The sequence below is a fragment of the Triticum dicoccoides genome, chromosome 2A (genome assembly GCF_002162155.2).
Source record: "Triticum dicoccoides isolate Atlit2015 ecotype Zavitan chromosome 2A, WEW_v2.0, whole genome shotgun sequence".
Classification (NCBI taxonomy): Eukaryota; Viridiplantae; Streptophyta; class Magnoliopsida; order Poales; family Poaceae; genus Triticum; species Triticum dicoccoides.
In genome coordinates, this window is record NC_041382.1 from 680,103,900 (window position 1) to 680,116,326 (window position 12,427).

At 46.3% G+C, this 12,427-nt stretch overlaps 1 protein-coding gene and 1 long non-coding RNA gene across 3 annotated transcripts; one reads left to right on the forward strand and one right to left on the reverse strand.

The window, feature by feature from the left end:
- Positions 1 to 797: 797 nt before the first annotated feature.
- LOC119351852 (zingipain-2-like) lies at positions 798 to 2,170 on the reverse strand. The gene is made up of 2 exons (XM_037618641.1): positions 1,683 to 2,170; positions 798 to 1,586 (listed from the first exon to the last, which is right to left on the reverse strand). The coding sequence occupies exons 1-2, from the start codon at positions 2,137 to 2,139 to the stop codon at positions 991 to 993; spliced, it is 1,053 nt and encodes a 350-aa protein (XP_037474538.1). The 5' UTR covers positions 2,140 to 2,170; the 3' UTR covers positions 798 to 990.
- A 1,865-nt stretch (positions 2,171 to 4,035) lies between these two features.
- LOC119356200 lies at positions 4,036 to 7,311 on the forward strand. 2 transcript variants are annotated; one of them, XR_005171858.1, is made up of 6 exons: positions 4,036 to 4,265; positions 4,369 to 4,611; positions 5,002 to 5,387; positions 5,481 to 5,709; positions 6,162 to 6,417; positions 6,515 to 7,311. It is a non-coding gene; the product is annotated as an uncharacterized LOC119356200 (long non-coding RNA). The 2 variants fall into 2 exon arrangements; XR_005171857.1 differs by having other exon boundaries at positions 6,162 to 7,311.
- The last annotated feature ends 5,116 nt before the right edge of the window (positions 7,312 to 12,427 follow it).

Below are 12,427 nucleotides of genomic sequence, written 5' to 3' on the forward strand. Positions count from 1 at the left end.
TTATTCTCTTTTTTAGTTTATGTTCTTCTTTAAATTTATATTGCACCGGTGTGGCACTAGTTAATGTTGTATTAGCAACTAGAATATACTTCATTTTATAGTGACGACCTACTAAAAACATTTTTTAAGAAACATAATAGTATGCAAAATTACCGGAGGCTTAAACTATGCATTTTGGCATATGTATGTGACATGCATGCACTCAAATAGCCCTATCAATTCATGAAGCAATGCAACTAAAAGAAGCATTCAGGAAAGCTCATGTGAGTGCACATGATTATCGATTGCACGCGATGCAAAAATTTAACAAGAAACTCACCGGCATGCATGCATGTTCACCCGGACAAGACGCAATACCAAAAAAAAAAGTGAATGACCTAAAATGAGAATTCAGTCACATGTTCAGTAGCCGGTCCCATGATGTTGCAACGTAGCCTATCGTACCATTTTGGTGAAAAAAATGCTCCTGTAATGAGGTAATACGAGACAAATAGATGATGCAGATTTTTGTCGGGTTGTGATAGGAGAAGAACCGGCATGAGAACCTAACATTGAGGAACGTCCGTTTCATTGAACTAGAAAATTTTATTTTCATAATATACAAGCTTCAAAGTTTATACTATTACATAGACAAATGCATCGTTTCTACGACGATCCATGCATGCGTTTAATGTTCATTATTTAAAATCCATTTTTTCAAAAAGATTCGAAATCCATATATACACCATACTGTAGCTAGCCAACACTCGGTGCTGCATGGACTGATGTAGTACAAGTGTTTATCTTCATATACAAGCTTACAACTTTGTGGTGTATTACATGGGCAAATGAATCATTTGTACGAGGATCCATGCTTTATTCAAAACAAATCCGTATATACGTCGTGTACTGCAGTCTGCAGCTGCATGGTATTCAGGTATTGTACGTAAAGCTTAGCTGATAAACCATACTTGATGATGCACGGACTGACTGATGAAGTAGTACTGGTGTTTAAGAGTTGTCCATGGTCGGGTAGTAGGCGTAGGTGGCCATGCCGCAGTTGCCGCCGTTCCCGCGGGTGAGGCGCATGTAGCCCCCCTCGCCCCACGTCGTCCCCCACTGGTTCTTCACCAACCAATACTCCTGCCCGCCGCCGTCCGTCCCGTAGCCCACCACCGTCACGAAGTGGTTCAGGTTCTGCCCGCACGACGAGCTGCCGGTGTACACGCCGCTCATGTAGTGGTGGAAGTCAAGGTCGGCCTCCACGCTCACGGCCACCGGTTGGCTGGCCACGAGCTCCTGCAACGCGCCCTCGTCGCCGTTCAGGCTCACCAACTGGGGTGCGCCGACGGCGGCGGCTGAATTTGGGCTGACGTCGCCGCCGCGGCACGCGCCCTGCTGGCCGATATACGCGTAGGCTGCCTCCTGCTGCAGGCCGCCGCTCTTGGCGATGTAGCTTAAGGCGTCGTTGATGTAGCCGCTCTGGCAGGTGCTGGGGCCGCCGGTGCAGTCGAGCACCTGCTGCTCTGACATGGAGATGAGGTTGCCGGTGGCGATCTTTACGAGCCCCTCCGTCGCCGCCACCGCCGCGAACGCCCAGCAGCAACCTGTACGTTTAAAGATTTATATTCATTTGCGATCTTTGGCCTATGCTACGCCCTTAAACCAAGTATGCATGCATTTCAGGAGCTGCAGATTCTTACCGCAGTTGGCGCCTTGGTCCTTGATTTGGGTGACGGCGCCCTGGGCCCTCCAATCCACGCTGTCCGGCGTGGACTGGAACTGAGCCATGGACATGTTCACAGCGGCCACCGGCGTGCTTTCCTCGCCGCGCCGGTGACGGTACCCGAGCTGCTTCTCCACGAACTCTTCGTTGGTGAGGTCGGAGAACTGGTTGAGCCCGAGAGTGTACGTCCGATTGCCTGCCCTGTTGACAGCATCTATGTGCCGCGCGTTGGCCGCGAACACCTCCTGCCGGCGCAATTTCTCGGCAGCGTCCGTGTACACGCGCCCGTACTTGGCCATCCACCGCTCATGCCGGGCGGCCAGCGCGTCCCCTCGCGCCGCGGCAGCGCTGACAAAGGCGGTGGCGGCCACGAGCACGAGCAGAAGTGCAAGCAGTGTGCCGTCGAGGCGGCGTGAGCTGTGAATCGGCGCCATTTAGCTAGCTAGTTTGCTTGCTTGCTTCTTGCGATGCTTCACGAGCTAGGGAGGGAGGTACTAAGAACGTAGGAACCATGCTGCCCGCTCCTCTATTTATCGCGCGCGCATGGCGAGCAAGACGGGGCATACGAGCGGATTCCATACTTTTCGTCGATGGGTCCGCGGGCGTTCATACGCCGTAGTCGTATGTACGTATTGACTGGGAGTCCATGGATGTTTGTATCGACGACGGTGCTTGTTCTCGTCTCTCTGTATATTCTTCTTCTTTCTTCTTCTACTTCTTCAAAAAAAATCTTGTTTCCCCGATGGCGAGGCAAAGTGCTCTGTCCACATGTATAAACCGTCGCACACGCTTAGAGCTGGAGTAGTACGTTGCTGCCTGATTGAAAATGGCCGGATCGGCGTGCACTCTCCCATATATAGTTTGGCCGATGTATGTGGTCTGGATTACAAGTTTGGCTTATATTTTCATAGGAGAACGACAAAACACATGACTTCTCATTCTATCAAAAAATTATGGTAGATACATCAAATGTACTAGTACAAAGCAAGAAAATGTGCACGGCTAACTTTTTTTTTTATCTTCCAAAAATGATCAGATCTATTATAAAAGTTCACCGGAAGTACAAAAAATCTCAAACATAATAAAAATCCACTACTGATTTGGTACACTCCCGCCAAACACAAGGACGACTCAAATTAGCCCATACCTCTTCATAAGAAACGACATGATGGTCATATTTTATAAACTCTTCACTCGCTGTACATGGAGTAGTGTTTATCTTCCTCTTTTTAACCTTCAAACAATAGGTGCATGAAGTAGAATTCAAACTCCAAACCTCTTGAATCCGTTCCACCCGCTACAAACAACTGAGACAGCTCACTTGTTGTGCCTAATTACTTCTTTTTCTTCTTCTTGTCGTGCATCCTCTTAGTCTGGTTTCATTTTACTTCTTTTTGTTTTGTTTGGTCTTTCTTTTGGTTTTATTCACTTTTTATTTCTTCTTAGTTTAATCTTTTTTTTTTCATTTGCTTAAATTTGTGAATATTTGCTAAGATTCATGAACTTTTTTCAAACCGTAAACTTATTTTTTAAACTGTGATTTTTTAAAATGAATAAATATTTTTCATTTTGTGAAATTTTCTTAAATTCATGAACTTTTTAAAATCGATGATCTTTTTCCAGTTTCACAAACTTTTTTCAAATTCATGAATTTTTTTGTCAATTTCGCTAACTTCTTTGTCAAATTCGTGAAAAAATCAAATGGATGAACTTTTTCAATTTCATGAATTTATTTGTCACACTCGTGTACTTTTTTCAAATTGATGAATTAATTTTTAAACTTGTAAAGTTTTCTTTAACCTCAGGGTGGGTGTCAAGGTGGTAACATGGTCGGGTTTGGTCGGGTCGACCTCAATCAAACCCATGCCCGAATAGACAATCGGGTGCATCGTCTGCCCATAGCCGTACCCATGGGTCTTAATGACCCATGCCCAAACTCACCTGGGCACCGGACCCGAGTAGGCACCTATCGGGTCAGTGCAACAAGGATTATTTTTTCGTTATTTTGTCCCAAAAGAAGACACACAGAGGTGCGCATATACGACCGGAGGTGCGTAAATTTCAGCTGGGCCTATACGACCGGAGGTGCGCATCACGAGCGAACTTGGCGGTACTGATAACGAGATCACGCGGAGTATGTGATCACGAGCACACAGGGTCTCGGAATCTCTCCCGTACGCTATGCCCGTCGTGATTCGTTTTCCTGAACGCACGTGACTGTTGCATGCCCCACTGGCCAACGTGGAAAAAGAATTTTAAAGGTAATATCTTCCTGGACGGTGGGCCAGGACGGCGAGATTTGTGGACGCCGTCGCGAGTTCGCCTCAGAGCCGTGGCTCGAGACGTCAGTGAATTCCTGATCCGTGGATCAGTTTCCAGTAACGACGTCATTGCTGTGGAGTAAATGGAGATATGGGTAGGTGGGGCGAGCTGCCTCCTACCTCCTGCGGATGCCGGTCTGGGTGAACTGAGAGTGGCTCGGCGGCGCAACCACCATCTCCTTAGGTTACGGTGTCTCTGCTCCAGCGCTCATGGAGTTCTTGATGCAGCCGTGCAACAGGTGCGAATCTGCTCGTTTGTGTGCTTGGTCGGACGCGATTTGGATTTGAGTTTGGAGCTTCTGCAAGATCTAACTTTTTCTTACCTTCGATGTGTTTCTGCAGTAGAACCCTCATAGAGGAAGTGGATGACAGCGACGTACCCAACTACCCCTGGAGCCTTTGCATTATCCTGTTTTGTCAGCGGCGGCTGGCGAGCTGCCGGCGACGAGTGCTTCCAGTGTGGAGGCGCGGATCTCTGCGGCGGCGGCTGTAGCACCAGGAGGGAGTGCAGATAGGTCGCAACTCGCAAGTATCTGAACACTCAATAGAGCAAATTGATCCACAGACGCCCGGCTGGACACGGAGGTATGCTTCCCTGGCACACCCCGTTGGTACAAAATTCTGGCTAAGTTGTTCGAGTACTACTAAGATTTGGGAGTCCATTCAGCAGGCGGATACCGGTGGTTCTGGTACAAAATAGTTTAATGTCCGTGGAATCCATGCAGAATGCATTACAGGGAAATTGATTATAGATTAATGGGAATGGGGATGGGAGATGTATTTGACATTACAAGTAGGCATGGTAGAAAATCAGTCGCTGAAAACACATAATGGATAAAAGGTGACATATTGTGTTCTGGGACATCATTTGAAAAATGCATGCAAATTCATTGCAGGCATGTTGTAATCTGGAATGCTCTGTTTTTTATTTTGAGTAACTAATTGTGCATGCACATTTTTTTGATAAAAAATCAGGGTCAGGGTTGGTACTGCAGCACCAGGCCGTGCCCCCTGCCCGGGTAGGATGGCAACATTGGAGAAATCAGTGTGCGTGTTTGCCGAGTCCCCCAGTGACAATGTGATTATGCCAAAGTTAGGCATCAACTTCGATACGCTTGGAGAAGCCTACGATTTTTACAATCTGTATTCATGGGAGAAAGGATTCGGCATTAGATCCAGTGCTTTCCCGTAGCGGCGATAGTGCACACAGTAAATGCGGAAGTTGGGCGCTGAGAGCAGCTGTCTCCTACCTCGCGAAGTTAGATCTATCATTCTTGAAGATGGCGAAGCCGTAGAGGAACCTCCTGCGGGGGACTGGGTGCTTCGGCGAGCATGGAGTTCTTGATGCAGCCAATAAATAGGTACGGATCTGCTCGCTCTTGCTCCATTCGCCACCGTTTTTATTTAGGTTTTCAGGATGATTTGATTTCTCTGCCGGCTATTTGTGTAAGCAGCAGAATACTGCTAGAGGAGCTAAACAACATCGCCATGGAGCCTGTTCACTACCCTGTGAGGACACCCCCGGTGGTTGAGCTGCTGGCCACGACGACCTCAAGTGCAGACGGCCAAATCTGTGCTGACTGCTGAGGGTGCTGCTCCAGAGGCAGGCAGTGCAGACAAGGCTCAAGGTTCAGAGCACTCCATGGAGCAGGTGGATCCGAAAACTCCAGGGTGGAAGCAAAGGTATGCAGATTATGATTGGAAGAAACTTCATTTGCATTTAAGCACTGAGGTGTCCCTACGATTTAAGCTGCAGTATAAAACAGTACTTATTAGATTCATTTACGCTGGATTGTTATCGGTTCACAAGCAGATGGTGTACGTCCAGAATAGAGATTGTGTAAACAGAATTAAGTCTGCACGGATTCTTTGTTATTGTTCCACAAGCAGATGTATGTCCAGAATTGAGCTTGTGTAGAAAGAATTAAGTATGTACAATATTATTTATGCCATGACTAGTGAGAATGATAGACTTGACTGAATTCTATTGCAAACATGATGCGTAATAGAGATTTACTGGAGGGTAGTTATGTCATATGGAGATATACCTAGAGCTGGGTGTGAGCTACATTAATTTAATTGATTTAACTGTGAAAGGTTACTGAATATGTTTACATATTTGCTTGGGCTTCCAGAGTGCGGGTTGGTGCTGCCACGCTAGGCAGAGCTCCATGCCCTGATAGGATTACAGCACTGGGGAAATCAATCCGGCAATTTGCAGAAGAACCAGGTGATTGTGCCGAAGATAGGAACACGTTTTGACACACTTGGTGAGGCCTATGATTTTTACAATTTATATTCGTGGGAGAAAGGATTCGGCATTAGATACGAAAAGAGCAGGGTAAACGTAAACTGGACAAATGCATGAAAGAGATAGTCTATGGTTGCGCGGTATGCCATTGTGTTTGCAATGTTCTATAATTTTCTAGTTCACCATGTGGAAGTTGTGATGAAGTTAACTGAATTTGACTTATCAAAATTTTAACAGGGCAAGCAAATAGTTGAAAATACTCGGTCTTGCCGCTGTTAATGCCCTACTCTCATAAGATTGTTGCGGTTAAAGGACAACGGGAGCATCGATATGAGCACATACATTCATTGTCTCCCACGTACGGACAGACAATACACTGGCCATCACACAAGCATATCGACGTGTACATCAGAGGTCTCGTGAAGCAGCTGTGGCAAAACAATGACAACTTAGCGAGAATGGGGATGTTGTGAACCAGGTTCACCCAGAAGGCGCTGAGATGGGACAGGGAGGCAGAATGCCTACTGTTATGAGGAAATGAGGACCGATGATAACACTTCAGCCAATCAGTCGGGTGATATGCTGACAGGCTTATTGCCTCCAGCTAAGAGGAAGGATGTGGGAAAGCCTACGACAAGCAGAGAGAAAGCACTGTATGATGGACTGAGTAAGATGACAAGATTATGCATGATTTTCAGTGACAAGCACACAAACGGATACCCTGCCCTGATCGTGGGGATGTACAAAAACAGCCTTGGAAGCCAGGAAGATGCAAGAATTGTGGCGTTGAAGGCCATCGTCGATACAACTACCACAAAGTGGCTGAGCTCAGGCTGAAGAGCTGATCTGATCTTGTTTTGTTTAGCTGCAGCACTCTGCTTGCCAAATTTTAAGCTGCCTTGTACCTGAGTACTAAGTTGTGTTCTTTCTGAATAATTAGAACTTGTCTGTACAAAGTCTGCATTGTAAAATGGCTGTGCTTTGTGTTCCTTACTGATATTATATTATTATTTGATCTTCCTGTGTTGCTGATATTATTTGATCGTGGTTCCTTACTGAACTGTTTGGCACATAGTATGTGTTGTTTACGTATGTTTCCTGCTTGACTGATTAAGAACTTTCTGTGAATTATCTGTCTGCATGAATCTAAATATACATGCTAGATTTGATGCCTGGAGGTGGTGCCTGATGAGATGTTCAGATACATGCCTGGAGGAGGTGGCAGCTAGCAACCGCTGAACCGGTCTCAGATCAGCAATCATCTCGGTGCGGCGGTTCAGCGTTCACTCCACCGCGAACAATCCAAGTGTTGATCAACACACCACAGTCGGATATGGAATGAGCAGCAAAATCTCCTCCTGGCCGGCGGTGGACGATGAAGCAAACATGGTGGAGAAGGGATGGGGCTGATGGCAGTGGCTCCGGTGGCATAGAAAGCAACGGCAAACTGGATTATGAAGACAACTGAGCGTGTTGGAGAAGATTAATAGCTCCAACGGCAGGACACATTAAATGAGATCGGCGCCGGCGTTAGTACAGAATCTGCGTCGAGACGGCCTATATCGTTTGACTCCTTCTGATCCGCATTGGAGATGCCTGACGACGTAGCGGGAGCTGCATCTGACTTGTGGGCCACGGGCCATAATAAAATAAGAGATACGTAAATTTCAGCTGGGCCTATACGACCGGAGGTGCGCATTACGAGCGAACTTGGCGGTACTGATAACGAGATCACTGCTGCTCGGGATCACAATAACACTTTCGACACACAGACGACTACTCTACTGCTCTGCTGTGGTTATCTTATATAGGCGTCCACCCCATCATTTTGTACTGCCATGAGCGAGGTGGTACTAACCTCATCAGGACTACCCTTTTTTTGAGGATTAAGCCAAGTCTTTATTCATCAAATTTCATAAAGTGTGGGATACAAATTGGATTATGAAGTTGACTAAACCAGACATAACGCCTATGATCGAGACTAAGAACGTGCTTAGCTAAACTATGTGCTTCATAATTCACAACATAACTTTTGAAAGTAAAATTACAAGTAAAAAATTACGCTTGAACTTCGATTTCATTGATGATAGCTCCATAGCTTCCCTTTGAACCTTTGATGATGTCATTCACTGCTTGCTTGCTGGGAGTCAGAAGCTATAACAAAATTCTATAGATGCAGGCCTGTCGCTCGCGCCAGTGCCTCCCTGCATGTGATCACCTCAAGAGTAGCATTGTCATATAATCCAATGATTAGTAAGCCTGAACTCTCCAAATAGTTTCCTCCACTATCTTTGCACACTGCTACAGCCTTACCTCCGCGGTCCATCTTAATTCCACTATTTTTTATTTACTCCAAAATAATTCTCCAAAAATCACCGTTCAATTTTGAGAATTTTTATTTCTGCACAAAAACAACACCATGATAGTTCTACTAAAAACAACATCAGTTCAAATTAGTTTCACTCAAATCATGCAAATTAGAGGCAAAAATAAGAGCAAAGGTGTCTGAAAAGTAGATACGTTGGAGACATATCAACTCCCCCAAGGTTAACTTATTGCTTGTCCTCAAGCAATTCAGTTGACAAACTGAAAGTGATAAAAAAACTTTTACAAACTCATTTGCTCTTGTAGATGTACATAAACATAGCTTGTGATCAAATTTCAACAAAGATCAGAGTAACCATCTATATGATAACAATTAGAAGCCACATTTACTCATATTAATAACATAACCAACTAGTGAGCAATAATACTATATCCATTTTATGAGTTATCCCCAAAGGTGTTACCACAAATAAGAATACATATGGGAGCACCAAAAAACAATGGACAAACAAACAAAAATGATAACTACCCCTGGATCATGGCAAGTGCTTGTTCATACTGGCCACACTTAGACACAACCATGGGGCCAGAAAAGGTCAAGTGTGAACGTTGGTTTGGGTCGTGGGGCGAGAGCAGTGCGGAGCAACAACGCGATAAATGTCGGCATCACTCGGTTGAGGCGCATCCCTTCGCGCCAAGCTCGCTGCACATATGGACCCGATACAATCGAGAAATCAGTTAGGTCTGAGCATTCTTAGCTGTAGGTCCTTATCACGCGTGGATCCGAACCCGGGTCCTTTCGCCTCACTTTGATGCCATCGGTGGGAGGCTGTTACCAGTGTCTCGCGTGGGAGGCTGCTCTCAGCATTGGCCGACCAACATGTATTGCTGCCAGAATTGGGTACAATATATTTTAATAATATTTAATTGTATAAAACATGAGTTTTTAGATTAAAAATATGAGAACTGAAACTGAAAATACATATGATTTAATGTATTTCATTATTGCATAATATACAAAACTATTGAATCTAAGTGGTATAATCATTTTGATATGCACTGTTGCATGTTAGCTGAGCTTTTTCCCCATACATGGTTGTACATTGATGTAGTATGTTTGCATACTGAGATAAATATGTTAGTGCTGATAATCTATTTACTTATATAGGATATGTCAAGTTCTTCCCTTTGCCCCTCTCTCCCCTTCCTTGCCTCTACCCTGCCTTTGCAACCGTTAATTAGTCATTCCCCCTTGGCTCCTGCAGCTTCACCACATTGTCTCGAGTGGCCCCTCTGGTGCTCATACCACGAGTCCCGTCAATTGATAATTCTAGGTAAAACTTCCCTTTTTGGTCACTTTCAGAAGTTATAGTTCCAAATTTTGAGAATTCTAGACCAAACTTTCAGAACTTTGAACGTTCGGAAAATGTGAAAACCTACAAAAGTTTCTCATTCAAAAGTTTAACAATTTTTAGAACTTTTCAAAATTCAAACTTTCATAGCATTCAAAATAAGGAAATTTTTGAACTTCCTGAAAAACCATCTTCTCGGAATTTGGCCATCCACCACTTGTGCCGGGCGGCTAGCGCTTCCCCTCGCACCGCGGCAGCGGTGACAAAGGCTGTGGCGATGACGAGCACGAGCAGAAGTGCAAGCACTATGCATCGAGGCGGCATGAGCTGTGAATCGACGCCATTTAGAGCATCTCTAGCAGACCCCGCAAAAAGCCCCGACCCACACAATAACCGCCAAAATGCGGGTCGGCACGGAAAATCCCGCCCGAACAGACCCCGCAAATGCGGCCGGCCCGCAAAAGTTTTGAGAGACGCGACAAAAACTTGTCCCCAACCCGCGAATACGCGGGTTTGACCCTCCCTCCCCCCCGGCCCATCTGTGCCCTGCATATAGCGGGAGCGGTTGGTGGGGAGGATATTTCAGCCCGCACTTTTCCCCACCAACCATCTCCCCTCCCCCTCTCGCCCCGCCGCCGAGCCGCCGCCCAAGATTCCAGCGAGAGTAGCCGGCGGGAGCACGCCGAAAGGCCGCCACACGCACGAGGTTGCCCTCCGCCCCCCTCCTGCGTCAGCGGGCCGGAAAGTTGCGGATTTGCGGCCCTTCATCGCGGGCGACCGGATTTGGCTTTTCGGCCGCCGGTGGGTGCGCCAAGCGATGGAATGGTCGGGGAGCATCTCGCGCAGCCCCGGCAAGGTCGCATCGCCGCATGCAGGTACAAATTCGTCCTCCCGCCGCCGTCGACGGTTTGCGGGTACGGATTCGGCCGGCCGTCCACCGGGCTCGGCGCTTGCGCAGCGCCTTTGTGGCTTGCCGATGCCGCTCATACAGTGCGACGACTGCACACGGACAGTGCTGCAGCTAACGTCGGGCACGCCGAAGCACCCCGGATGGGTGTTCTTCGAATGCGAAAACGACCGGGTACATGCTGTTTTCATTTGACTCATTTTGATAGCTCATCCTTTGGTTCAATTGCGGTAGCTCATTTCGAACATCATGATGTGTGTGGGAAGATGGATGCTCATTTTGGTTTTGGGAAGGCGAATACATTGATTTATTGATAGAAAAAAACTTAATAGATGTTCGTGCACTCCTTAGTAGAATCGAAGGCAATGATGCGGCTGCATGTGCAACTAGAGGGGAAGCAACGTCTACTTCTTTCGAACCAAAGATGAAGAAAGAAGAATGCAAAATCAAGAATTCACAGATCAACAATGAATGCATGGAGAAGATATTGGTCCAACTAGTGGGAGCAGTTATGGAAGTTGGAAATCTTCTAAAATGCATACTTGTGGTTTTTCTTTTCTTTGGTCTTACTATTCTAGCAAACATTTGGTGATGTCTTATGTATCTAATATTGTTGAAAAAGTAAAGAAATGCATTATGTTGGGTCAAATTGAGATGCAAATTTAGGTTTTTCGGGCCAGGGGGAGCGGTGCCAGACCAGACCCCGCAAAGCCGACCCGTAAAAAAGCATATTCCACGGATATTCTTTTTTACGGGTCCGTTTTATGAGGTCTGCATCTGCGGCTGTCCGTGCTAGCCTGCAAAATCCTTTTTCATGAACTGCAAATGAGTTTCGCGGGTCGATGGGATGTGGGGTATGCCAGAGATGCTCTTATCTAGCTAGTTTGCTTCCTTCTTGCGATGCTTCACAAGCTAGGGAGGGAGCTACTAAGCACGTAGGAACCATGCTGCCTGCGCTTCTATTTATACACGCGCGCGCATGGCTAGCAAAACGGGGCACACGAGCAGACGCGATGGATCCGCGTTCGTTCATACGCCGTAGTCGAACGTATTGACTGGGAGTCCATGGATGTTTCTATCTGACGGTGCTGTGCTTGCTCTCGTCTCTCCATATCTTCTTCTACTTCCCGAAGGTTTTTCTTGTTTGTATCCGAAGGTGGTCGCTCTCGTCTCTCGCATGTATTCTTCGTCGTCGTCTTCTTCTGCTTCTTCGAAGATTTTTCTCGTTTCCCGGATGGTGCATATACCGTCGCACACGCACAGAGAGAGCTGGAGTAGCACGCCAGTGCTTGCATGTCCACTGGCACAAGCATATAGCTAGTTTGGCCGATGTATGGTGTCTGGGTTGCATGCTCCTCTCATTTTCGTAAGAGAACGGAAAAACATACAACTTCTCATTTTATTAAAAATTTGTGATACATACGTCAATGCATAAAGCAAGAACATGTGCACGGCTAACTCCTGAAAATGCTAGTATGACCGAGCTAACTTTCATGCATTTTCCTGCGTGTCAGCCCTAATTTTCTTTCTAGGTGTGTTTAAAACTCATCTAGATGTGACTTTTTT

Coding starts and splice junctions, on each gene's coding strand:
- LOC119351852 (XM_037618641.1), bottom strand. CDS start 2,139: ATGGCGCCGATTCACAGCTCACGCCGCCTCGACGGCACACTGCTTGCA. Junction 1,587..1,682: donor GGACCAAGGCGCCAACTGCG/GTAAGAATCTGC, acceptor TTAAACGTACAG/GTTGCTGCTGGGCGTTCGCG.